This window comes from Thunnus albacares, chromosome 1 (genome assembly GCF_914725855.1).
Source record: "Thunnus albacares chromosome 1, fThuAlb1.1, whole genome shotgun sequence".
Classification (NCBI taxonomy): Eukaryota; Metazoa; Chordata; class Actinopteri; order Scombriformes; family Scombridae; genus Thunnus; species Thunnus albacares.
In genome coordinates, this window is record NC_058106.1 from 36,635,475 (window position 1) to 36,663,412 (window position 27,938).

The following is a 27,938-nucleotide window of genomic DNA, read 5'->3' on the forward strand; positions in this document are numbered from 1 at the left end:
TTACAAAATAGTGAAAACAATAGAGGCTCCAGTGAACCAATAGTCCAGAATCTTAAGAAATTCAATCGACTGTTAAACAGTGTCGAAGAAAAACAGCAAATTTTCACATTTAAGAAGCTGGAAAAAGAAAATGTTTGGCTTGAAAAATAAGTTACACAATTAATCGGTTAGCAAAATAGTTTACAGTTCATTTTCTGTTGATCAACAAGAATTAAATTAACAGAAAAGAAATAATAATGAGTAGATGAATGAGTAATGAAATAGATAAGAGAGAAAAGAATTGAATAAGATTAGATTTGTTATTTGCATACTTCTCTTGTTCCCACTTTCCTCTCTGCTCTGTTTCTGTTTATTCTCCTGGGGATCAATAAAGTTTTATTTACACTTTCCTCTCTAGATCACAGGTTTAAACCCAAAAAGTGTGCAGGAAAGTTTCAGTATAACACATATGCTTTGAATAGAGAGCACATGCATCCTTTAAAATTAATTTGCTGCTGGAGTCACAGCTGAATAAGTTTCTCTCTCTCTTTTGTTTTGTTTTTATAGTATCGATTAAACAGTTTTAACACTTCCTGCTGCTCTCTCTCGCTTATCGCAGATCATTTGGCAGTGACACAGTTGGCAGTAAAGTCACATACAGGAAATGGGCCGTATCTCTTCAATTCTTTCTCCAGTCAGTTTAAAAACATGCTCAGTGGGCAGATGAGTCCTCACTGTGCTGGTGCAAGGACGAGTTATGAAACAACCTCTTGGCACAGACACCTAAGAGTCCGTCTGTCCGATCAGCAGCCTCCTCGATATTACAGCGTAAATTACATGAAGTCAGAATACAAAACCAGATTCTGTAAAATCCAAACATTTCTCAAATTCTTGATTTCTACAATATCTGTGCATGTTGAAGGTGAGAGAATGATTGTGACACATAAACTACATAACAACAGTGGGTTAATGTTACCCAGAGAGCCAGTGGCTCTCAGACACAAGGTTGTTTTGACCAAGTTTTAGTGTTATTTTCTAATTTTACTGTCGGATTATTTATCCAAACTAAAGCTTGTTATAGTCTACTTGACTCTTTTTGAATTTACATGTCACAGTTTGTTATTGATTGTTAATAACTTGTGTCTTTTGAATGTCATATGCACATTGTTTTGTACAAAAAACCAATAGATTGGTGACAGTTTTTAGCTAAAGCTAGTTGTGTGTAACGTTGGGTCAAAATAATGTTGTATTGGTGCAATATTGATCCAAACTGGGTACAATCTTAAGCCAGTGAGTTTTAGTGTGTATGATTAAAGTTTGTTTGGATTGGGCGAGTAAAACATGCTGCGGTTACAGTTAATAATAATAATAATGATATCTTTATTTGTGTAGCACTTAATGGTTACAAAGTGCTCCACAGAGCGATGGAACATAATAAATAAATTGTTAAGGATAATAATAAGATTAAGGCTCTTTGAGGTTGTGCAGTGCTGCTTTGAGCTAAATGGTAACACATGCTAACAGGCTCTGAATGCTCACATGACAGTTCAAACATACTAATGTTAAGTAGTATGTTTAGCATGTTAGCATGCTAACATTTTCAAGGTTAAACTTTATTGTCGTTATACAATACAGGATTGCACAGTGAAAGCCGAATGTTATTAGATTTTGACCAGATGGTGGCGCTATATGCAAAATGAAGGGATCACCACAGTTATCATGTTTGTCCTGAGGGGATCATGAATGTTTGTGCCAATTTTTGTGCCAGTGTATTTTATAAATGTTGAGATATTTCACAGGATGAGTGAAAACTGTGACCTGCTGGTGGCGCTAGAGGAAGTCTGTAGGATTCCTCCTCTGGGGACCATGAACATCTGTACAAAGGCAAAAAAAGGCAAATCTTAATTGTATTTGTGTGATGGGAGGCAGACGTGCTACATCACACTCTCACTCTTCGCCTCAGTGCATGAAGGAAAATCTATTTTTCTGCATCAGCACTGAACGTTGGCATTGGATGTAAAACGTGAAGCACTGAATCATCCAATATGGACCTAATTCACATGTTTCTGTAATAGGGAGCAGCTGGCCTAAACGTCATTAAAAATGTTTTTTTTTCTCTTTTTCTCTTTTTTTTATAGTTGTTTTCCTTTTTTCTTTCTTCTTTGCCTAATCGTCTCTAACATTGATTGCAGGCTGAAATACATTTCAAATAAAAAATAAAAACATTTCAGAGAGTGTGACGTATATCTAACTTTTTCTTGATGAACAACAGATGACCATTAGACCAGTGACTCTCTGCAGTGTCTTTGCTGGTTGCCTGGCAACCTCACGGTGACAACAAAACTCCAGGAAGTCACTGCTCCTGGGTTTTGTAACTCCTTCTGAAACCACAAATAGCCATTTTTACATTTCTGATAGTTTACGGATTAAACAAACAAATGACAACATGGTCATGACTGAGCTTCAGATGCATCTGTAGTTTAGTTTTTGAACTTTAGACAGAGCCAGGCTAGCTGTTTCCCCCTGTTTCAAGTCTTTATGCTAAGCTAAGCTAATCACCTCGTGGCTCTAGCTCCATACTCAACGCAGAGACATGGAATCAATCTCATCTAATTCTGTGCAAGAATGCGAATATTTCCCAAAAATGTCAAACCATTTCTTTAAAACGTTTGAGTCTAAAGTAATTTCCAGCTGTTAATATCTATGCCTGTTTTTGTTTTGCTTTTCAAAAAAACAAAAACAAAAACATCTTAGACCTGCTTCTAGTTATCTGGGATTATTTTATTGTTGACAATATGATGTTTTATGGCTGGTAGAGTGTAGAAACCTAAAAACTAAAGGTGATGGGACCTTTTTAAACTCACTACTTTAGACTTGCTTTTTTTATATGAATTTTACTATTTTTTAAATGATCTTTGTGGCATTTTATCATTTTATTATAATTTATTAATTGTTTGCTTTTATTCTTAATAATTCTTTATATGTCCTTTATAATTTTATGTAAAGCATTATGTAACTTGTTTTGAAAAGTGCTACGTGCATAAAGGTATACTATTATTATTATTATTATTATTATTATTATCTACTGTAAATGTGTTGAATCAATGACACTGACTCTTCCCGGAGGTCCTTTAACGCAGCATTAATTAGCCCCCTCTCTCGTCACGTGCTGCAGTGCGACTCTGATCCAATGGGAGACTTTAATTGAAAGGACACACGTGGTGACGCGCTACAGTGTTTCGTCACGACCAGAGTGATCACGTGCGTAGCCTACTTTTTTTTTTTTTTTTTCTTTTTTTTTTTGTTCCCATCTTTTATTTATTTTTCCCTCATAAATGTCCGGTTGACGCAGATGTGTGAGGCGGTTTCCTGCTCGTGTGTGTGTGTGACAGTCAGACCGGGGGAGGCGAGGACCGGTGGAAGAGGTTTGTGCCCCGCCCCTCTCGGACACGTTGCCCAGGGAGAGGCTGCACGGGCTGGATGGGACTCCTGCCCTCCTGCGTGTTGCGCGCTGGTTTCACTCCATCATCAGTCCGCTCGGTCCCGTCTGCGCGTCCGCACACGGGTCCACTTCTGGTAAGTGACGGTCGGGTCTGCCGCTCGCACACACCCGCCTCTCTCCCGCTTCTCACTCACTCACCTGGATTATTATTTTTTTGTCAGTATTATGAGAGAGGATCGATCCGTGGAGGTGAGACTCTGCTGCGCAAAAAAAAAGACGGATTTTGGAGGTGATGTTTGCGGCTTCTGCACCGCGCTGAACATGCAGGTCTGGTTCATTTCTGTGGTTGTTAAAAAGAAATCCTCTGCTGCTCAACTTCCTGCATTATTTTTTATTGCATAATTACACTGTGATGGTGCATTTCAGCAGTTGAAAGCTGTGTGTGTGTGTTTCTGGTTTTAATGGGAGTTGAGAAGATTATGCATGAAGCCACAGATCTTGTCGTTGCATCAGCAGTGAGTCTGCATGTGAACTGACAGGCGAAGGGAAACAGGTCCATGTGTTTGGATGTTTTTTCTTACATAATGTTGGACGACCTGCCCATTTGGAAGAGGCAGAGGAAGGTTATTTAATCTACTGGCCTGTATATTCAGTCATTTCAGGAAGCTGTGCAGTAATGTCCGTGAGTGCAGAATTCAGACTCACATGCGGGATGTTTAGGCTTAAATCCAGAGCTGAAGGCAGGAATTTAGAAATACTGAGGTCATGGGTCAACATTTTTACAGTGGAGCCACTTTTTGGACAAATGAAAGTCCGTAAAGTTTTCTGTTAATTCCAGTTTTTTTTTTCACATTTAATCATTAATTTAACTGGATTATATTTGACGGTCTAAATTAGAGCTGAAACGATCAGTCAAAATTAATCTGCAAGTCGTTTATTTAAGAAGAAATGCCAATATTTAACTGGTAACAGCCACTCAAATGTGAATATTTGCTTGTTTTCTTCATCGTCTGTGAGTCTAGTTGTCTTTAATATTTTGGGGATTTGGATGTTTAGTGTTCAGTTTAGGCTCTGGTGAACTGTGATGAACATTTTTCACTATTTTCTCGCATTAAAGAGACCAAATGATTAAATAATCAATCAAGGATATAACTGTCAGGTTAAAGGAGAATGAAAATAATCATGCAGCTAAATGAAAGTCTGGATGTCTCCTCACAACCAGGAAGATACTGTAGTTCTGGTGGAGACATGTAGAATCTCTTAATTTCATTTTATTTATTTATAGCCTACTTTTAGTTAACTTAGGCTCTGCATTAGACTACATTTGAATTTTGCGATCATCTCTCAGCTGTTAAAGCTTGAGTTTAGTCTTTGTTTTGTCTTTTTCTAACAATTCTGTGCTCCAGTTCCCAGAGCCGAGGACTGAAATCCTTTTTATATTCAGACCCAGATGTTCAACTGTCTGAAATGTTTACCGTGATGTAGGTTGAGTCTTTGTTCTAAAAGTGACAACAGGTTCTTAATGCAGGTTGTTCAACCTCTTTAACTATTGATCTCTGTCTTAAATTTCCCTGTGAGCTCCTGAAGCTCTGTTACCCTTCTGACCCATCGGTGCGTCAGTCATTACAATCTCACGCTGTGCTGCCAAACAGTGTTTAAACCCACAAAACCTCATCTTTCCAAAGTCTCCAAAGACACTAAATATGGCAGAATTTTTTTGGGAGATGTGTGTGAAATGTTAGAGCCATAAAAAACAGTCTTGGATTTAAATATTTCACTTGGTGTAAACATCTTAACTTGTAGATTAAATGAAGAGTTGGAACGAGCTGATACACAATATACATACAGTTTATGATACTGTCAAACAGTGCGGAATAAGATGATTTTTCAACTGTAATGCTACTTAATGGGAGAAACACTGGATTTCAAGGGGTTAAAAAGATCAGTTAGGGGTTAGGGTTATGGTTAGGGTTATGGTTAGGGTGGGTTAGGGTTAGGGTGGGTTAGGGTGGGTTAGGGTTAATAACAGTTTTCCATACTGTATATAGTTAAAGTTTTGGTATCGACAACACTCTGTGAGGGATAGAATGATACATTTCTGGACTTATTTCCATCATTGTCCTGCTGTTTTCACAAACTATCAACCACTTAAAGTGTCTGACATGAAGAAATATCACTAAATAAACACTGAAAGGTAGATAATTGAATCTCAAGAAGAAACAATCAATGATGTTTGATGATGATGTTTTAGTTCTTCATTGTTGAGATGATTACAATCAGATATAATCAGGTTCTTGGAGCATCTTTTGTTTTGTTTGGTGCATATAAAGACCACATCCTTGTTTTTAAAAGTCCTCATCCTGGTTCTGATGAACCTGGATACCAGCTACTCTGGACTCTGATAGAAACCAGAATACTGTGGCATGTAAACACCTCATCCAGGTTTCTGATTGTTCTCTCGTTACTTCTTGACATTGTTATGATGTAGAGATGCGACCATCGCTGGACGACATCACGATATTTTTGACCAAATACTTTGATATCGATGTTGCGACAGTATTGTTGGGATGATTAACGGTGCTTTCACAAAATATTTACACAATGAGATTTTTGATAAATAATCAGTAGTAATGTGGATATAATGACTAAGAAAAAGCACCGAACGCTCCCGTCTGAGAAGCTGGAACCAGTTTGATACTTTGACTTAAAAAATATCTCACATGATTATCAGATTCATGAAAACAGTAAAGGGGCGGCTGTGGCTCAGGAGGTAGAGCAGGTCACTGTTGTTTAACACTTTATAGACAAAATAACTAATCATTTGATCAAAAAAAATAATCCAGATTAATTGATAATGAAAAGAATTTTTAGAAAATAGTTTACATTCACACTTTGAAACATCATCTGAACATTTCTGCTGTGTGTTTGGTGTTTTTGGCGGCAGGTCCGTGATGCTCTCTGCTGGCTGATAATCTAGCTTCACCATGTCGACCTCAGACTCGGATTACTCCATTGACTGGCTCGCCAGCGACGAGGACGATTACGACGGTCCAGAGAGATTAACCCCTCAGCACGCAGATGCTCCGCCGGTACCCTCGTCGTCGTCATCATCAACAACCACGTCGTTAAGAGAATCTCCTTCGAGCTGTTTCCGCTCCGGAGCGACCCAGAGGAGGAGGAGTGACTGTAAAGACGGAGGCCGCTGCGGGGACGACGCCGACTCTCCGGCCCCTCTGGAGACCCCGGCGGTCAGTCCAGTTCAGGGATTTACCTCCGTTTGTAAGCAGCAGACGCTTTCTGTGGAGTCAAAGCATCACGCGGTCAGGAAGAGAGCACACAGCGCTGCTCTAGACGAACTCTGTGAAAAGCCTCAACCAGACACTGAAAACGAACTGTTCTCGCACAAGGTGAGAGGTTTTTAAATGATAACACGCAGACACTATCAGAGCTTTCAGGGAGGATTAATGTCTGTCACACTGAAATCTGCTCCTTGAAGCACATTTTTGCCTTGTATTTCTTCTGGTGGTGTAACCTCGTTCCTGTAGAAGACTGAACAACATTTAAACAACTGAACTTCAGATATCTGCCATGTAGGTTAGTTGCAGAAAATGTAGTGATGTAGAGTAAAGCTTTGAAGTCAATCTCAGGATCAGAGAGTGAGATCTTTCTAGAGCTGCTATTTAACATCAGTGTTCTCCTACAGCACACTATGTGGCCAGAAGTATGTGGACAACTGAACTATGGCTGCAACTAACAAAGATTTTCACCAGCGATTAATGTGTTGATTAGTTTCTCAATTAATCGATTGGTTGTTTTGGCTAAAAAATGTCAGAAAATGAACCCAGAGTTCAGTTTACTGTCACAGAGACCTAAAGAAACCAGAAAATGTTCACATCTGAGAATCTGGAATCAAAGAATGTGACTCCAAATGATTAATCAGTTATCAAAATAGTTGGTAATTAAATTAATAGTTGACAACCAATTGATTCATTGAATAAATCATTGCGGCTCTAAACTGAACATGTGATTGATGAGTATTAATCTGCTGCTGTATCAGCCTCCTCCTCCTCCTCTCAGCAGAGATTTTCCACCAGATGTTAGAACCTGCTGATTCAAACGTAGCATTAGTTTGATCCAGTGGAAGAATTTCTTCAACAAGTTAAGGTAGAAGTTATGATTTACTCCTCTCCTGAGCAGGTGTAAGTGATTTTTTTTGGATGGAGGAACAATATTTTGATCAAATTAAAGTATATTATAGTAAAAGTACAGACGGTTCAACTGAACAAAGAAGGGAGGTTAGTGGGAAACCAGCTTGTTATAATGTCAAACTGTGTACTAACTTTACACTCTGTGGAGTTTTCTCATAAACAAACAAAAGTTATTTTTACATCCAGCGTTACTCATCAAAACACTCCGTGTGCATCCGGGAGGTCCTGGAACAAAACTGTTGAGTGAATTTCCTTCCTTATAAAGCATTTGAAAAGCCAACTTAAAAAAAAAAAAAAAAAAAAGTATTTTAAATCCTGTATTGTTTACAACCGTGTTTACTTGCAGTCTTCTTGTTTTCCGCCTTTGTTGGCGCATTTCTGCATTTCTTGGCTCAGTGCAGCCACCTGCGGATCACTGGAACAGTGTGAAACATTTGGCAGGGCTGTGAACTGTGTCTCCTGCATGCATGAGTGTCCTTGTACATGTGCAGAAGACAAACAAAAAGGGAGATGCACTCATAGAAAAACTGCTCCGTTGGGCTATTAGAGCTCATAAACTCCACAGGGAACCTTTCATATTAAAAGCAAAATATGATTGAAAGCTGTAGCAAAAAGATTTACCTCAGCTGGAGCTGATGGTGTCCTTCGATTAATCTGCTGGTTATTTATTTGAGTAATCAATTTAACGTTTTGTCTATAAAATGTCAGGAAATAATAAAAAATTCCTGTTAGAGTTTCTTAGAGCTCAAAGTGACGTCTTCAAATGTCTTGTTTTGTCTGATTTGTTCGATACGACACCAAAAAGCTTCATATTCTCACATTTGAAAAGCTGCAACCAACAAATATTCTGCATTTTTCCTCTTAAAAAATGACTAAAATGATTATTTGATTATTGAAATAGTTGCTGATTAATTTTTTGTCAACTGACTAATCAATTAGAAGCTCTAATCAATTAGAAGCTCTAACCAAAAGTACACAAAAATTGGTGAACATGTACTCATACTTTTGGCCATATAATGTATCTAACAGTACAGAGAAAAACTCTTTGTAGAAGAAGCACAGAAAGCAGGAAATAGACCAGAATGCAATGCAGCGACAAGATCGTTCACACTTTGAGTAAATGGGCACAACTTTAGCTTCTTCTAGATTCTGAAAACTCTTCTGTACTTTAAGAAATCAATAACTGATGTACAGCAGAAGTTCACAGAAGTGGGAGAAACCTGAAAGTACAAACTCTAAATGACAAAGTAGCTTCAGGGAGGCATCGAACATCAGCCTGCCGGTATCAAACAGTGTAAGAGGATCTGATGGTGCCAGTTTTCAGGGTAGTCTGGTGTCACCGGGTCTCACGTTATCCGTCTGAGTGTCACAGTGACGCCGAGGGAAGAAGGCGGCAGCGCGACAGCTCGGCGAGACACGTGTGAAGTCGTCGATTGCTATCAGTTTCTCCATTAGCTTCTGTCAGCTGTTTAATGGCGACTCTCTTATTGAAGCGCCCGCGGACATTTACCTTCAGTGGTAACACGAGACTAATGGCATCAAATGGGAGCGGGTGTAAATGGGTGATCAGTCACTCAGCTGTAAATCAATACGTCCTTGACAAAATGAGAAATTTAAGGTATTCAGAAAGCTGTGAATCAAACTGTTGACACACTCAGACACACGCTGTTCATTACATTTACTGACTTATGTAATCCTGTATGCAGTTTTAGGAACGCCATAAGCAACGCTCTGCTGTGGATAGATACCCTTAAGTGGCTATTAGGAAGCACTTTAGGTGGTGCAGAGCTGATAGCATGAATGTTAACCTCATTATCTGTTCCACACAGTGCATGGAGCTGCAGTGCTACGTCCAGCCTCTGTCGTCCATCCTGCGCGGCCTGAGATCAGGCAGGTACTCCGAACGTAAGTGTCTAATCCCGGATCTCATAATCCCCCCCCCCCCCTCCCTCCTGTAAGGTTGCCGCTCTGCTCTGCAGCTCAGCGGCAGGTTTGTTAATGGACACATTTTGTTCAGATCAAACTGCTAAAGATAAACACATCATGCTGACACAAAGTGGGATGATTATTTCACTGGATGTTCTCCTGAATCAGACTCGCTCAGACTAACACTGAATGTTTTCTAGCAGCCTGGTGTTTGTTGGTTGGTCAGTTAGTCCAATGTTTTGGTCCAGATGATGAATTTTGTCTTAAAAGTTTGTCTTAAAACACTTCTTGTCCTTTTTTGCAAAAGTGTTTATTTGAAGCTAAAATGAGGCTTCAGCTGTCCGGATGAGTCTAATCAAGCAGATATATTTCAAAGTTTGTCTTTTTTGTGCCAAATTCCCTCTTTTTGTTTCTGTTCTTCCACTGCAGCTGAACAGGGAAACACTGTTGAGACACAAACAGGAATTCTTTACTAAAAAGACTGTAAATGTAGAAGATATCCGCTTTATCTACCTTCATATTAGCTTCAGATTGGATTGGATTTTCTCCTCCATTGTAAGTACATTATGAAGGGATCTTCTAATGGTCAGTATGAACAGCGGTTGTAGCTCAGGAGGTAGAGCGGGTTCAATCCTCGGCTCCTCCGGTCCACATGTCGAAGGGTCCTTGGGCAAGAAACTGAACCCCAAATTGCTCCCGATGGCTGCGCCAGCACAGCATATCTCACCGCCATCAGCGAATGGATGAATGTGGCTCGTAATGTAAAAATGCTTTGAGTGGTCGGAAGACTAGAAAGGCTGCAGTCCACTTACCGTCTACAGACACGAGAGTGATATCGATCTTAGAGAAGACTTAGAGTCCAAAACTGTGAACATGTGCACATTCATTTCTTCTAAATGTAAAAGTTTAAAATGCTTCAATGATGAAACCGAGACAGTCAGTGTGGGTCAGGCCATAACGGGCTTTTATTAAAACCAATTAAAAATCTATAAAACAATCAAATCAAAGCTAGAGAAGGGAGCTGATAGACAGTCGTACTGCGGCCTGACGTCCACTAAACCACAGCGAGAGGGTCTGGGAGTTTACTATCTGCAAAAAAACCCCCCAAAAAACACCACAAACAGAAGAAACACCAACTAAATAATGTGCCAACACACACCCCAAACTATCACAGGTGAGTGAACTCCCAACTAGTCCTGTGACTGGACCACCAACCACAGTACTAGAAGGAAACAGAAAACAGAGTTAAAAACTGACTCTAAAAGCAATAAATAAATAAGAACACTAATTAAAAACTAAACTTAAACCTTAAAATAAACGGTAGCCAGTACCGCCTGTAAAAAAAACACAAAAACAGCACTATTAAGACTGGCCCAAAGTTAACATGATTGAAATAGATTCTACAAATATAAAATGTTCTTACTTTGAGTCGTTTGGGTATTTAAAAGACGACCTTTCTCCTTTTTCCTTCAGCAAACATAAAATCATCTTATCATGACCCATTAAAACATTAAAAATACAGATACCTCAGGCTGCATTTGCACCCCTACATTACCCAACCATTAAAAATGTAGCAGGTGATAAAATAATCTAAAAACATATAATAAAAGCTGTTTCCTGGGCAGCAGCAGCAACCTCACACCTGTCCTCACTGACCTCATCACCCGCCCCTTCTCAGGGACTGTTTCCTGTAAACTTCCATAAAATGTCAATTCAGGTACAACATCAAATACTATAAAACTTGTTTGGCAGTAACAGTATCAGCGTTGGTAGAATCTGCCGTGGGGTCAAACTCTCTTACAGTATCTTCTCCACTGCCAACTTCTCAACAACAAAGAAACACAGTCCTGTTTTCTTAACTTGGCCGTCCAACATTTTCATAGTTTGTCTAACAGAGTTTCAAAAGCTTTTTCATAGCTTTCAGAAACCAGCATCGATGAGTCATCGACAACATGTGAGACCGTGCCAAGTATCGCTAAATGTAGCTCGTCAGAACACTGAGTTCAGCCGCAGCCTGAATGAGCTCTGGTTTTGTGTCCAGTGACTTTTACAAAAGACACATGAAGAAGAGATCAGATCAGAACAGACTGAACTAGATCTGATCTTTTTAAGGTATTTTCAGACCTGTTGTAGTTGTTTTTCGCTCTGGTCTGAATCTGTTTTTTCCTCTCGGTTCTGTTTCTTTTTCACACAGAAAACAAATAAAGCGAAAAAATGTCACCTCACAGTGAGTTTCGTGTTTAAGCTTGTCTCTTTATTCCTGCATCGCTCCCCGAGGAGTCTGCACATGTTCGTCTTGGCTGAAGATGTTAAATACTCTATATTTATGTCATAATTATAAAATATCTAATTATATACAGCATTCATCTCTACATGATTAAAGAGTTATGAACATTCTGTGCTGCCAGTGACATTGATATATTCCTTTTGATTCATTTTCTTTTCTCAATTAAGGTGTTCATTTAGAAATAATTAAAACTGAACGTCCACAGTAAAAGACTCAGGGAGGCACAGCACACACTGGCAACTACAGTAGCGGAAGAAAAGGGAAAAAAGGATCAAAGGCCTCACGAGTCATTTAACATCCGTTTTAAACTAAGACCGCTTCAGAGATGAAAGACCGGATCAAAGACGCTCGGTTGTGCACACAGTTTAGGTGAGATATGGACTTAAGAACGGCTGTTTGCTTTTCCTTCCTGCACGCAAACATCACTCTGCCAAATATTAGAGGGATTCAGTCATAAGTAGAGTTTGGGCATCGCTACTTTTTTTTTTGTTGAGAGTATATGATTCACTCACCACAATACCTATAACAATGTGTTCCTCTAAAGGCTTCATCATAAGATATTTTCTCAGTTAAATAATCACTCAAAATGTACCAAACACCACACGGTCATCATTTTATACATATCTTTAATATTACATCAAACCACTGGAGTGAACTCATAGAAAACCATACTTGAGTTCTCTTATTAAATTCTTAATTTAGCGCAATTGTGAAAATTAGAATATTTTTATGTTTGTGACTTTTTAAAGCAACACCTGTAGGTCCAAAAATTAGCGTGCTAACATGTTGAACTAAGATAGTGAACATAAACATTACACCTGCTTAACATCAGCATGTTAGCATTGTCATTGTGAGCATTAGCATGCTAACGTTAGCAGTTAGCTCACAGCCTCACAGAGCCGCCAGCATGTCTGAATACTCTTAGTCTCAAACACTAACGCTAACAGTTAGCATGCTAATGCTCACAACGACAATGCTAACATGCTGATGTTAAGCAGGTGTAATGTTTATGTTCACTGTCTTAGTTCAACATGTTAGCACGCTAATATTTGCTAATTACCACAAAACACAAAGTACAGCGGAGGCTGATGGGAACGTCATTAGTTCAAGATATTTTAGTTTCGTAGTTGAAGGTATTTCATAAACCAAAGTATCTTCATCCAGATGATGGTGCTAGATGAAAATTCAGTTATTAAAATTCATCCTGAGGGGATGAATGATTGTGTGTACTAATGTCATGACAATCTAACAGTTGTTGAGGCATTTCACTAAAAAACACAAATATTAACCTCATGGTGGCGCTAGAGGAAAAGTCAAAGGATCATCAGACTCATTAGGATTCATCCTCTGAGGAACATGAACGTCTGTACAAAATTTCATGGAAATCATCCAATAGTTAAAATATTTTAGTCTGGACCAAAGTGGTGTACTGACCAACTGACAGCTAACACGGCTAAAAATGACTTTTAAATGATTATCAAAACAGTTGCTGATTAGTTTTCTGTCGACCAATCAGCTAGCAGATTCATCGACTAATTGTTGAAAACATATTTTCTCACTCAGCTTGTTCTTATGAGCAGTGATATCCAACATGAACATTTTCTGCTAAAGTTTTGATTTTTGGGGGGATTTCTGAGCTTTTCTCACTGGTTTGAAGTGGGCGGGGCTCAGTACCTTTGCACCAATCAGAGTTTAGCAACATTTGAATCAACTTTTGAGATGTGGTTGAAAGCTTCAGAAAAAGATAGATCCCCCTAAATCTTACACACTGGTCCTTTAAAAGCTTAAGTCAGTGTGCAGAGCCAGTGCACATACATACAGGAGCCTTCCTGAGTGATTAAGAGAAGTATCTGTTGACTGTAAGCGTAAATTGTTTTTCTAATGATGCTGCTGTTGTGTTTTAAGGGAATCAAGCTGCTGCGGTTTGTGGTTTTAGCGTAGTCGAGGCTTTAAAGAATAAAGCTGATGAGCATGACGACACAGCAGAGGTCATAATTGGTACCGTGCTCAGACACAGAGCCACGTGCCTCCTCTCCTCATGCTCAGTGCAGATTTCTCTTTTTTTTTCCTCCTGCAGGTCTCAGCAGTTTCCAGGAGAGCGTCGCGATGGACCGTATCCAGAGAATAATGGGGGTCCTTCAGAATCCAAACATGGGGTAAATACCTTTTTAGAAATACTGCAGTAGTACGTACTCTGCAGTAGAAACAACAGCATGCTAGAAAATCCTCCAGGTTTGCTTTCTTCCTTTTTGTGTGTCTGATCTTTTTTATCCCGAGCAGCCGGATCACATAGTTTAGAGAAATAGTGTCCACATGTCAGATAAAAGCAGTTCGGACCACTGGAGGGCTGATTGAACACAGTCAGGAATGTTTGTAAGATAAAATACTTTTAAGGTGGATGAGAAAAAAAATCTGTTGGTTTTGTTCAGCGGCCACACTTCACTGCATCTGATTGATTATATGCTTACGAAGCTGCTTTTCTTAAACATTTATAGTTGTAAATACAAAATACCTTTAACACATTGCACCTAAGGGACACAGTATGTGTCAAAATTTATGCCCCTTAATCTCAAAACGATTCCCGTTGAACCATAAACACGCTGTAAAAAATCAGACAAACCTGCCCTTTACAAAAACGCCAGTTTCTTAGTGATCTATTACGGATAAGTATCAGTAAATCCGCTTTAAAATCATGGAAAGAACTTAGAACTTGGTTCATAATCATTAAATTTATGACATTTTCTTCAGTAAAAGCCTAGTCGATCTTTTTTTACAAGCAAATGCAGCTTGTAACTCTGGAGCTGATTAACAATCATGTAAACAAACGAAAGCAAAATATTCAGCAAAACAGTCAGAATCAGTGAAAACAGCTTCTGTATGTTGTTTTTTTGGCTATATTCATACATTTTTTTGTCATTATGAAGAACTCAGGAACACATCTGTCGATAAAAAAGGCTCTTTGAGCAACATCAGCTTTGGAGTTTTATCTGGTCTGAGCCAATAAACAATATTTATCACATTAATTGGCTAAACTTCCGAACCGTTCCCCGTTATTTCCTGTTTTACAGTCTTTAAAGTCTCTCTTTTCAAATCTGTCTTAATATAAAAAAATGTGTTATTTATCTTACAAAACATAAAAATCAACAAAAAACAAAATTCCTTCATGTTTCCCTGTTGAGCGGCAGTACATTTGTACTAAAAAGGCTTCAACTGTGGAAGATATCTACTGAATTTGACTAACTTAGTGGCTGAAGCTTCATTTAAGCTTCAGATAAACTAACATTCCTAAACAACAGGAGGGAGAAAGTGATCTTTTATGGTCAGTTTGAACAGGAGGATCATTACAGCGAGCTAAACCTGTTTCAATGTTCATTTGGACGCCTGACTGTTGATTTTAAGACAGACTTGGAAAAAGTGTGAACTCGTCCTTCGAGTCCCAACCTGCTCTGTTTGATGATGAGATGCGAGTAGGTTAACAGGACTGGATCTACTGGTAGCAAAAAGATTCAGTCATCTGAGGTTCTATTTGAAAAAAATATACAGTTAAGCACAAAGTCAAGAGGTTGCAACAAGCTAGTGAAGCTGTAAACAGAACTGTGTTCCCGCACATGCTCAGTAGCGTCGGCCTCACACACAACTACTCTCCAGAGACTGAAAACATGTTCGCTGTTATTAGTCTTTGGAGCCGTTTCTAAACAAACATGTCACCCACGTTTTTAATAGTCTTTGGACGATAACGGAGGTCAACAACACAGAGGATACATACACAATACTTGTTAGTAGATCAGTTCAGTGTTGGTTTGGATCCAAACATGATATTTGTTGACGATAAGAAAAATATAGAAAATCGCAGCCTTATCTTTTTAAGTATTTGGTACCAACTTTCTGTACTTCAGTTTTTTTTTTTCAGTGAGTCTACAAAAGCATCAAAAGGATCGTATATCTCCACCACTTCGGAAAATAAAATAAAACATTAATCTCAAAAGCCTGCAGACCCAAAAATGACTTTTAAGCTTTAACTGTAACAAAAAGGCCATTTTTGTTTTTATTTCAACATGAATAACTGTTAAACATTCATGTATTAAATGTTGTTGAAAGGACCCATTTCACACGTCATATATTCTTCCTGGACTTTCTACGACCTTCAGTAACGTCACAGACATGAAATACGACTCTTGAGTGACTTCAAACAGGTCGAACACAGTTGTTAAGAAGCTGTTTCCAGCCGTTTCAGTCATCTTGTGTTAGTCTTTGATGCCAAATGGGTGGAGTTTGTCTCTCCAGAAAAGTACAATGAACGTCGTGAAGTTTGTTTGACAATCACAGGAAAACATATGAAGGTCATTTAAGACACTTTCCTGTGATTTACAGCGTCTGTGACTCTATCAGCACTGAACAGACGCGGTAAACTGCAGCCACGTGCAGATTAAAACAAATGGGGAAAAACGTTTGGGAAGAGTAAAAGACATCTGACGTCATTAAATTTAATCTTCTGTGACGGCCTGAAGGATTCTGGTGAAACCACAGGATTTTATATATTTTCCCCTGAAGAACATTTTGCAGTTGACCTCCCAAACTCTTCAATTTTACTATTAAATTTCTTTTGTTTTTTTACATTTTGGAAATAAAATGTGTTTCTGAGTCTGACTGACGCTGGATTGATACCAAAATCGATGTCGATACTTAAAATAATAAAAAACTCATGCACAATGATGTATTGACCAATACATTTTTCTACATAAATTTTTTTTTTTTACACAAACAAATGTGATAAAGATATCTGAGTAAAAAGTATTTACACTTGAAAGACAAACTTCAATATCAAAAACGATAATAAAAGAAAATAGAACTGTTTAAGTATAATAAACGTACATTAATTGCAGTAGAAAAGTGTAAATAAAGACAAACACACAATAAACTCAAATAAATTTGAGTGTGAAACTTTATTCTTGTCTTTGGAAATTCCAGTTTGGCAAAAATAATCTTAACTCATTGTCTACTTAATAGCTTTTTCTGGATCTTTCAACAGTATGTCAACTGTTGGATGGCACAAAATTTCCTTCAACAATTCAAAAACAGAAGTCATACTGTTCAGTCCCCCTAATCTAAATAACCCCATCAGTCTCGGTCCCCTGTACACCTACATCAAGCCCACAGCCAGAAATCTCGGAGTACAGTTCGATTCAGGTCTGAGTTTCAAACCACACATTAAACGCACAATATGTAATTTCAGCCGCTAGGGGTCTCAATCAAAACAATAACAAGAGACGGAGTGTGATGACGGTGTGAAGTAGCAAGGGATCATGGGAGTTGTTGTCTTCCCAGCTTCACTGGGATAGGATTACTCCAGTGTTAATCATTCGGGATGTTTTTACCCGCAGAGGTCTCCTCCTCTCCAGAACAAACAGACCCGGTGATTACAGGTAAAAACACTGAATAAAGCTGTTTCACTTAAAAAAATCAGTGTTTCTCCAACGATGTACGGCGACCACCGGACGTCCGGTACGGGCTGTTAGCCGAGCTGCTGCTAACACTTGTTTGGTTTATTTCTCTGATAACTTTAGATCCAGACGTTCGGTCGGTTTCTACCGGGAGCCGAATTATCCGCAGAGGTCTCCTCCTCTCCAGAAACAAATGTACACGCAGATTAAAATCGTTAAAATACTAATTAAAGCTGTTTCACCTAAAAAAAATCAATATTTCTCCGACGATGTTTGGTGACCATCGGACTTCCTGGAGGGGCTGTTAGCCGAGCTGCTGCTAACGTTTGTCCAGTTTATTTCTCTGATAACTTAAGATTCAGACGTCGAATGACTAAAATCTTCTTCTGGCTAAAAGATATAGTTAAAAATGGCTTAAATGTATCATGAAAATGTGGCTTAAAACTGAGTAAAAGTCCATTTATAACAGTTTGTGTGGAACAACCACAACGCCGATGTATTATCTTGTATGTGTGTAAGTTACTCTTTGGTAGACGCCATTGTAGCGGACAAACACAGCGCCGCCGTCTGCATCTTGTGCGTGTTTACTCTTTGGTAGAGGAGGTATGACGCCATTGACATGCGACCAAATGAAACGGTCCGTTACTTTGATTAAATTACAGATTTCTTTGGGTTTGAAAATTGTTGGAAACATTTGGGATAATGTAAGTACACAACTCAACAACATATATAACATAGGTCTAGTTGTTTTTAGACATTTTACTGTGGAATAATTACATATTATACCTTTAACAAAGTTGTCCAGTCCTGCTTCCTCCAAATCGGAACCATTTCCAGAATTAAGCCAATGCTCCACCAGTCCGACCTTGAAAAAAATCATCCACACTTTCATTTTCTCTAGACTAGGTTACTGCAACTTCCTCCTTTCCGGTATAACACAAAAATCCCTGTTCCGCCTCCAACTAGTTCAGAAAGCAGCAACTCGGCTTCTTACTGGTTTTAACAGACAACATCACATCAGCCTGATTCTGGCTTCTCTCCATTGGCTCCCTGTTCGTTTTAGAATTGATTTTTAAGATTTTACAGATCACTTTTAAAGCACATCTGGGTCTGAAGCTCCAAGCTACATAACAGACATGCTGACCCCGTACGAGCCAGCCCGCAGCCTTAGATCCTCAGGTGGACCCTTCTGGCTGTTCCAAAGTCGAGGCTTAAATCTAAAGGTGACCGTGCTTTTGTCCATCAGGACCCCTCGACTTTGGAACAACCTGCCTGAGGAGATGAGGCTCGCAGAATCAGTGACTTCTTTTAAATCCCTTCCTAAAACCCATTTTTACAGTCTTGCTTTTATGTAATGTTGTCTTTCGATCATCTTTCTTTTAAACTTTTTATCATCTCTTTGTCTTTCTTTGCCTTTGGCCGCCATCTTTTTAAGGTCAGATCTGTTATTGTCTTCTGTTTCATGTCTTTGCTTTGCATTTGTCTGTCAAACCACTTTGTTTTTAAAAGGTGCTATATAAATAAGGTTATTATTATTATTATTGTTGTTGTTATTATCTCCTGGTCTTCATCAGTGGTATGTCAGTTTAGTTGCATCATGAGACCTAAGTATGAAACCTGAGTCATGTTTTCATCTCCGGCCACTGATGAAAACCATAAGATGCAGTTGAAAGCCCCAGAAAAAAGCTAGTAAGTAGAAAGTGAACCTTGAGTCAAGATTATTTTGTCAAACCTTATTAAATTTGAATAACAAATATACACAAGTAAACCTTCTCCTTTAAGAAGTTAAGGTCACAATGCAATCTAACTATAAAAGGTAAAAAATAAAAAAAAACAGTGACTGGAAATTCCATGCAGCCGTTTTTTACCTCTTTGTATCCTGATAATATATTTTTAGGCTCAATTATTCCATTATCAGAATCTGTTTTGACCATTAATCAGTCTAACTGCACAAAACGTCCAAAAAAATCACTGCAGAGAAGAATCATTTCAAACACTTCAGCACAAGATGATCCCGAAACTCCACCAACACACTCACGTAGGACTCCAAGTTTCTGTTCCTCTGAAACGAAACATTCGTTAGTCGCAGATTTGATGTGAAACGTTTTGTTCCTGGAAACTGAACTTTTTATAGAGTCACAGCTGAAAAACGATCTGGATGACGCACACTTTTGTAACATAAGGGATGGTTCTTTTGGGGCCAAAGCTGATCTGTCCGCCACATGACAAAGATTCATTCATTCATTCATTCGGTTTGTAAATTATATCCCGCTGACAGACAAACTAACAGGTGAGAGTCATGATCTTTGTGGGAGAAATGAAACATCCCTCCTGGAAACACAAACACGTTGTAAAGTAGGAACATTTATGTGCAAATCTGATCCAAAAACATACATAAATCTGCATTAACGGATATTTTTTTGTCCAGCAGAAACAAGTTATGAACACAACACTGACATTTCATGACCTTTTAAGTTGATATGTTAGCAAACAGTTGCTTATTTCCACATCCAGCAGTTACGGAGCAACATTATCATTCATTTGGAGTCCAATATTCACTCTCTTTTAGCTCTGTTTTTGCTCTCTACCAACTCCTGAGGGAAATATCTGTCTCGTTAGCTGCTAAATGCTCCACTATGTTCACCAGCTAGCCTACAGCTAACTGCGTCTGTTTGCTGTTTGGTGCTGAGCAGGTAGTGTACATTTGCTTGACACAATGAATAAAAGACAATAAAAAAAATCAGGTCAACAGGTTTCCTTTGCTGGCCAAGAATCTGACCCACTTTCTTAAACAAAAACAGAGCACATTCTGTACATTTTTTTTTGTTGCTTTCCGTTTGACACATAAACCTGACATGTGGGCTGTGAAATGAACGTCTATGTTAAACACATCTGAGGCTGGACCACACATGGAGCTCTGCAGCGTAGGTGGCATTAAAATGTGTCTCAATAACATCAGATTTAACACGCATAGGTCCTCCAGTGTTTGGGGGGGGGGGGAAGTATTCGACTCATCCGCCGTCAGAACACATGCAGTGTTTTTATAGGCTCCATTGTTTCCCATTTGGCAGAATGAGTTGCTGAAGTAAGTCAGGAAAATATGGCAACAAATCCAGTCATGTTGGCAGTCAGAGGCCGAGAAGAAAAGAAAAAAAGATATTTACAGCAATAAAGTCAAAGCTGCTTGTGAATACTGAGATATATATTACCTGCTGGGATTCATTCATTTGTTGCTTTCAGAGTGAATACATGGAAAATATCTTTAGTTTGTGTTCTAATGAGTTTAATGTGAAATTTTAAAATTTGTAGCAACAATACATCAAATGTTCTTCCTCTGTTAACATGTGATAGTAGTCTGAATATCTTTGGGTTTTGGACTGTTGGGCAATGTATTGTATTGTATTGATATCGTTATATCATAAGGCAGAAGTGTCTTCTCCTGGTTTTAAAGGCTGTTTTACAGTAAAATTTTGTAATTCTCTGAACTTACCAGACTGTCGTAGCTGTTCTATTATTTGCCCTTTACCTACTTAGTCTTTGTATCCACATTACTGATGATTATTTATCAAAAATCTCATTGTTTAAATATTTCGTGAAAGTACCAATAGTCATCCCTACAATACTGTTGCAACATCGATATTGAGGTATTTGGTAAAAAAGATATCGTAATATTTGATTTTGTCCATATACATTCAATTAATTGGTCGATATGCTCTCGTCTGACTAAATTCTCATTGGTGTTACTTTCATTAGGAGAAAAAATTAAGTCGATTGAGTTGAAGATTATGTACACTTTCAGTCGACCAAGATTTTCTTTGGTTGCCTACATCCCTAGATGTTTGCGTTGTCCACCTCATACTTCAGATCAGATTAGGGCTCAAACGTACAGATGTATCTGAGAAGTTGCCATTTTGAGTAAAGAACAATACTAGAAAAATAAGTTGTTGCTTCTGGTCGACACCATCTTCTCGGTTTGGACCTTCCTGCTACCTCGAGGAACGCTAGCTTACTATGAACACCCAGTGCTACACACTTGGGCTAATGCTAGCTGCTTTAGCTAAATTGTGCTAACAGAGCAGGTATCGTAACCAAGTAACATTGAACTTAGTGAAATATTGCGACAATAGTGTGACTCAGCAGGTGAGCCAACTGTCAATCACAGCTGTCAATCAACACCCAAACAGCAGACATCAAAGCTACTATAAGTCTTCAAATCTTATTAACGGACCAATAATGACCACGAACTCACTTATTAGAGGACCTGAATTTAGAGACTGAAACCATAATGACTCGTTGAAAACAAGTGTTTCTAGAGAGATGTCGGGTCAGTCGGCGGCACTTTAAGGTTCTTCAGCCTCAAGATGTTTTAGTTGTGACTTGCTTTGAAACCAGCGGAAAAAATTCTTAAAAATTCTGTAGCCTTGGTAGCTAAGGTTGTCCCCTCTTTTATTTCAGATCGGATTCAGACTTAAACATGTACGGATGTGTTTTTAGAAGTTTCCATTTTGAGTAAAGAAGGAGAAAAAGAAGTGAAATGCTACTATGATTGTCTGTTGATGTAGCCTCTGGAGTGGAGTTCATCAGGAGGGCGGCCCTTAAAGAGACAGGAGCTAAAACGGCCTCTTTCAGACAGAGGCTGAACTGAGGGGCTGCATAAAGGACCAGTATAAGATAAATAAGGAGTTTATTGAATTATAAATCAGGCAAAGATAATCCATTAGAGCCTCAGAATATAAATACAGACCTGGAAATGTGCAGAATATGTCCCCTTTTGATATATAAATACAGATTATAACCACTTTAAATATAATAAAGTCCAGCACAACAACTAAAATTAAGGACTCAGACATTTCATTACCACAACGTTGAATCACCATCTGTTTGACAGTATTACATGGTGTGTGGTGTGAAGTCATGTAGGGTGTGTGTGTGTGTGTGTGTGTGTGTGATGCTGTCCTGGCTGAAATAGTTGTTTTTTAAATCCAACTCATGGCTGTGAGCAGGTGGGCGGGGCCTCAGCGGGCCGCTCTAGGGCTTACTGCTCTATTTATAGCCTGTGAATGGAAGGAACGAGGGCCTTCCCCCGCTGCCACGTGTGGGCTGCAGCCTGCGTGCGTGCGTGTGTGTGTGTGTGTGTGTGTGTGTAAAGCAGCGCCGCAGCAGCAACTCGCCGCGGTCACATTTCTCATGTGGAACTGAACATGCCCTACTCGCCTTCCTCCGTACATGTCATGTGACCCTCGTATAGATAGCATCACACAGACGGCGAGGAATGCAGATATATAAAAAAAACACATACACACACACACACACACACACACACACACACACAGCACTCGCCCCCTCTCAGGCTTTTTATTTATTCAGTCTTTGTGCTATTTCATGATGTCCACCAATCAGATGAAGCCAGAGTGCTGAATGTGTTGGCAGAGGCTTTATAAGGCTTATGTAATGGCCATTGGCGAGACATCCCTAAGCCATCTGAGCTGCAGGGCGGCTCGTCTCCGACTCTCTGTAATCTGCAGCTGAAAACTCCTCTCCTGTTCAAATGTCAGATCCAGTCTGAAGTCTGAAGCAACACATGACTTCACCCCTCGTCTCCTGTCAGCAGCACGTCACTCTCTCTCATCACCTCGTTCTCTCTGTCTCCCGTCTCCTCTAGCGGACGCTTCCTCAGCATTATACTGAAAATAGAGGAGATGCTTCAGAGCTGGTTCCCCCATATCAAACCAAATCTGACCCAGAGAGACGACAGCACTCCGGCTAAGAAGCAAAAGGTAAATATATGTTGAAAAGTGACAGTAATAAAGATTAAAAATCCTGTTTATGGAGTAATGTGGCGCTGACGGTAAGGAGAGAGAGTCATGAATCAGATTATGTAACAGCATCCTGGAAGAGGACAGTGGAGGCATTAATGTATTTTTATTGGGCAGAGGAACTGGCAAAGATTTCCAACAGCAACAGTTTCACAAGAAGAGTTGGAGGTCAAATAAGGATGGGGGGGGGGGGGAAACCAGAGCGGCCTCGTGCTCGCACACAAGAATGTGTTGACTTCCCCCCCCCCCGATCGATAAATCCACGTTTGGAAACAACCGAACCAAATTTAACCGAGGATCTGGAAGGGATTCTCAGAATAGAAACCTCCCGAAAACCAAATAAATCATCGCTGTCACTCGGATACTTGAGTGAAATGTATTTATTGGCCCCGTAAGAACAAGCTCAGATCGCTGCTGTTCCCAGTTTCAGCTAAAAATGGCTAAAATCTCAGAACCCCAAACCCCCGACGTCCACACTCACAGACTTCGAGGCGTGTTCCCGTTAAGTCTGCGAGGGCTTAGGGCTGTCCCATCGTCAAATTGTAAAGTGCACGAGGGCTCTCTGGCAGACATTTTGAACCCTTTATGTACACCTTATGTAAGTCCGCATTGCTGTCACGGATGCACAAAGAGAACTGGATACAGTGTCGGAGGCCCTATGAAAGTCGCTCAGTGGTGCATGAAGCCAAAAAGCCACTTCCTGAACAGGGGACTATCTTCTCTGACTATATAAACCTCACAATGCCTCCGCTAAGTTTCTTTTATATCGCTGATATAGTACCTGCGTTGTGAAGATGGTGAACTAACGGCTGACAGTTAGTAGTTGACTCCAACGAAGATACACAGACAGCTCTGATGTCATACTATAAGTATTTTTTTTTTTATATATTTCAGAAGTTTAAGACGTCTCCTCTCAGTGTTTGTGCACCGGAGGCTTCAAGTTTCCACATCGCACTTGCGTGAGTCGCATACTGGACCACGATTGGCTCCAAACTAGTTGTGATGTCATAAACGATAGTCTTAAGTAAACGCCTTTCAACCCAGATTTGCGGCGAGCGCAAAGAAACTTTCCTCCTTCAGCAGATGAATGTGAAAAAGAGAGAAGAGGACAACATCCAAAACACATTTTTGAGTGGAGGAGGACTTTAAGTTATTGTTTGTCTTTTTTTTATTTTAAGCAAAATGCCAAAAAATTCTCTAGTAGCGGCTTCTCACATGTGAATATTTGCTAATTTGCCCAGTTTTCTATGGCAGTAGACAAAACATCTTTGTGTTTTTGACTGTCGGTCGGACAAAACAAGTCATCTGAATATGTTCTCTTGGGCTTCAGGGAACAATAGTCAGTATTTCTGTTTATTTTCTGACATTTTATACACGGAAATATCAACTGAATACTAAAGCAAATAATTGTCAGACCTATTGATAATGAAGATAATTGTTACAGTTCTCCTGTGATGGAATAATACGACCTGTTCCTCAGTTTTCTGTGTGCACTTTGATTAAAAACACAACTTTACAACAAAAACGCTCAATATAAACTAAAACTATTAAAGTCAAACTAGATTTTGACTCATATATTGCAAATTTCTAAACATTTGACTCAAATGATTTAAGTAAGCCTGAAGCTTTTGGCTAGTTTTTTGTTTTTGGATGCAGAAGCTGATGAAATCCTTCTTTTCTCCTCCAGCAGCATCATAGCAGCAGTGCCTCCCCTCCTCCATCCTCTCCGGTGTCGCTCTGCTCCTCAGACTCCGCAGCCTCCTCCACCCACCTCAAATGGTTTCACACTTCACCCATCTGCTCCCTGAAAACGCCTGAGTCAGCGCTCGGCCGCTCCGCTGCCGCCCCTGCCCCCACCACCACCACCGCCTCCTCCTCCTCCTCCTCCTCCTCCTCCTCCCCTCTGCCCTCGCGCTGCAGCCGGGAAGTGACCCAGGACAACGCCGTCTCCTCCAGCACCGACTCGCACACGCGCCGCCTCAGCGCCAACCCTCGTCTGAGCCGGGGGCCGCTGCCGTTCAAGATCAGCTCGCCGTGTCTGGAGAGACTGCTGCAGGCGAAGGAGAGCATCATCGCTCCCAGAACTGTGGGAGACGGCGGCTGGTTGTCTTAGCTGCCCGCGGAGCAGCGTGACTGTGTCAGCGGGTGATTTGGGGACAGATCCATGTGAGACAGGATCTCACCTCTCGCAGGCCCCCCACATGGCTTCCATACAGCCCGAAGATACTAAAAAGGCCTTAAAAAGCATGTTTCAAAGTCTTCTAAATCTTTTTTTTTTTTTTTAATCTACAGCTCACTTGGACTTCAGGTGGTCCAGGATGAGCAGGAAGAGTCCGAATGTGAGAGAAATAAAAACGGGGCAGTGGGTTCCAGTGTTTCGATGACAGCTGCTTGTGTCACGAAACACGGACCTCTAGGTTGAGTTTTCACTAGTTGTTTGAGTTGGATGGGTTTAATTTTCTAACAAATCCAAAGGTTAAAAAACAATGTTGGCAGGAGAGAAATACTCCCTCAACGAACGACTGACTTGACTGAACAAATAAGGCGGGAATCATGAGCTCTGGGTCTGACTTCCTCTGAAAACATGTACACGACTGTATTTATGGATCTAACTCTGAATGAATGCACATTACACTTGATAAGGAGACTTGTGGTTTTTTTTTCATACCTGAATACTTTTGACTGTTACCTTGTTTTTGATCTGCTTCAGTTTATAATGATTCCTCTACCTCATGCTGATACCACGTCACAGTTCGACGATCGCCGTCGAGTCAAACGCTGAATCCTAAACTCGTGAACTTTTACAAGAGCTGAGAAAAGTCACTTCTTGCTTTTTAAGGCTGAGTGAATCAATAACATGATTCAATCAATACTATGAATGTGGCAAATGCATCCAAAGTGAGTTTTTGACTAAAATGAGTCTAAAATCATTGATTTAACACGATACAAAGTAATATTTTATTATCGCTCAGCACTAAATAAACCAGTCAGTAACTTTTCTCAGCTCTCAGAAACACTTGATCCCTCAATACAAAGGGTCTCGTTTTTCATTCACTTTAAGTTTTCGTCTTTCACATCCTGCATGTGTGAGTTTCAGACTGGTTTAATTGGTAGGTTCACATTTTTTTCCCCCCAAGTCTGTCTTAAAACAATAATGACATCTGCTGTAGTTGTTCCTCGAGTTCATACTTGCTGCAAAAAAAAAAAAAAAAAAAAATCATGTTTTAAAGCAATTTTAATATTTTCTTATGAGGGAAAAGTTAATTCCAACGTTCAGCTGAAGTTGACGTGAAGCTTCAGAAGTCCAAGTTTGTCTTTTTAGTACAAAAATTCTACTTTTCCACATCGTAGCTCAGCAATGAAACATTTCATGGGAACATTTCAAGGAAACATGAGATTATTTTGCACTAAAAAAAAGACAAACTCTGGAACATAATCACTCGATTCACACACACTCACAACCTCACATCAGCTTCAGCTGAACTTCAGAATGTGTTTTTACTCAGAACGAGGACCATCGCTGACATAGATATTGCTTTAAAAAGCGATTTCTTTGCAGCAAGTACAGACAGGAGGAACACTAATGCTTTTTAAAAGTACAGACTTGAAAATATGTGAACGTACCTTTTTTTAAAGACTTCTTTAACAATAAATACTTGGTCACAGGTGGTGACGGTGCCTGTACACATTTTTAATTTTAACGCTGTTCAACTCCAGAGGAAATTCAGAAACCAGAAACATCTCCTGCCAAAATGTTAAGGTTCAGATTGAATTTTTAAAAAAAAATCTTGTTAAGTTAATCTTAGTAACTTGATGATTTATACATCGAGAGAGTTTTTTGGTCGCTTTTAATAATTCCTCCTCTTCATACTGGCTGTGAAATGATCCTTTACTAACGGCTACAAATCTTTCATTCAGCATGAAAACAGTTTCAGCTGAAAAGTGATCTGGTCTGAAATTTCTGATTCTGTCAGAATGTTTTTTTTGGTCGCCAAAGCTTCAAATCAGTCATCACAGCGAGATCCGTCAGCATCGTTTTTAGACCGACGACCAAAGATTTCACCACATTTCTCTCAACGATTGTCGACTGGGAATCTTCGTCCTGGCAGTCGTGTTGTTTGAATTTTATTGCTGGTGTGTGTTTTTATTTTTCTTCTTAGCAACAAACCTACATGTGACTACCAGGATGATTCACTTCATAGAAGCACAAAGAGAATTTCATTGTAAAAACACCGAACGGTTAGAAGATCCGTGTTTGATCTCCTGAAGCTTCTCTAGAAGACAAGTTTTGCAGATATTTTGTCACTTATTTCTTTACTTTGCGAGGCAGCAGGATTCACAAGATCACGAGAGAATCCATCTCGTCAGAACCACCGGTCGTTCTGTGAGGATTCTCGCATCTCTCACGTATTCCAGCTGCCTCGCAAACTAATACAGCGATAGACAGATGGTTCATCCAATCACCTGCCAAGTATTTTTTTTTTTTTTTTTTTTAAAAGTGCCTGCCCTTCTCCCAACAGGACGACTGACGGCTGCGTCATGTCTCTTATTTCTAGCAGCAGAACAGAAATTAAGATCATCTTCAGGCTGGTATGAAGAGGAGGAATTATTGCAGCAGCTATAAACTCTTTAAACAAAAGTATTGTTTTGAGATAGATGTGAGAAAATCCAAATCCATTGTTTAAAACAGCTTCTTGCCAACATGTACAGTATGAAACACACTGCGTAGACATGTTGAGGTTTTCCTTTATGTACATACTTTTCACAGTTTATTTACGCCCCCCCCCCCCCCCCCCCCCTAAAAAGATGGCCTTTGTGATATTTTGTACTTCTGAAATA

The 27,938-nt window shown here is 39.6% G+C and overlaps 1 protein-coding gene across 3 annotated transcripts; it reads left to right on the forward strand.

Moving 5' to 3' along the window:
- The first annotated feature begins 3,259 nt into the window (after positions 1–3,259).
- Positions 3,260–27,891, forward strand: LOC122987305 (circadian-associated transcriptional repressor-like). Of its 3 annotated transcripts, XM_044359117.1 has the most exons (7): positions 3,261–3,555; positions 3,643–3,748; positions 6,366–6,828; positions 9,459–9,534; positions 13,920–13,998; positions 22,946–23,060; positions 24,787–27,891. In XM_044359117.1, the coding sequence occupies exons 3-7, from the start codon at positions 6,406–6,408 to the stop codon at positions 25,210–25,212; spliced, it is 1,119 nt and encodes a 372-aa protein (XP_044215052.1). In that variant the 5' UTR covers positions 3,261–3,555; positions 3,643–3,748; positions 6,366–6,405; the 3' UTR covers positions 25,213–27,891. The 3 variants fall into 3 exon arrangements, with proteins under 3 accessions (XP_044215062.1, XP_044215052.1, XP_044215045.1); XM_044359127.1 differs by lacking the exon at positions 3,643–3,748 and having other exon boundaries at positions 3,260–3,555; positions 24,790–27,891; XM_044359110.1 differs by lacking the exon at positions 3,643–3,748 and having other exon boundaries at positions 3,263–3,555.
- The last annotated feature ends 47 nt before the right edge of the window (positions 27,892–27,938 follow it).

Bases quoted from the DNA above. Each gene is read 5' to 3' on its own strand.
- LOC122987305 (XM_044359117.1), top strand. From the start codon at position 6,406: ATGTCGACCTCAGACTCGGATTACTCCATTGACTGGCTCGCCAGCGAC. The intron at 6,829-9,458 runs GTGAGAGGTTTT...TGTTCCACACAG, and splicing joins ACGAACTGTTCTCGCACAAG to TGCATGGAGCTGCAGTGCTA. The intron at 9,535-13,919 runs GTAAGTGTCTAA...TTCCTCCTGCAG, and splicing joins ATCAGGCAGGTACTCCGAAC to GTCTCAGCAGTTTCCAGGAG.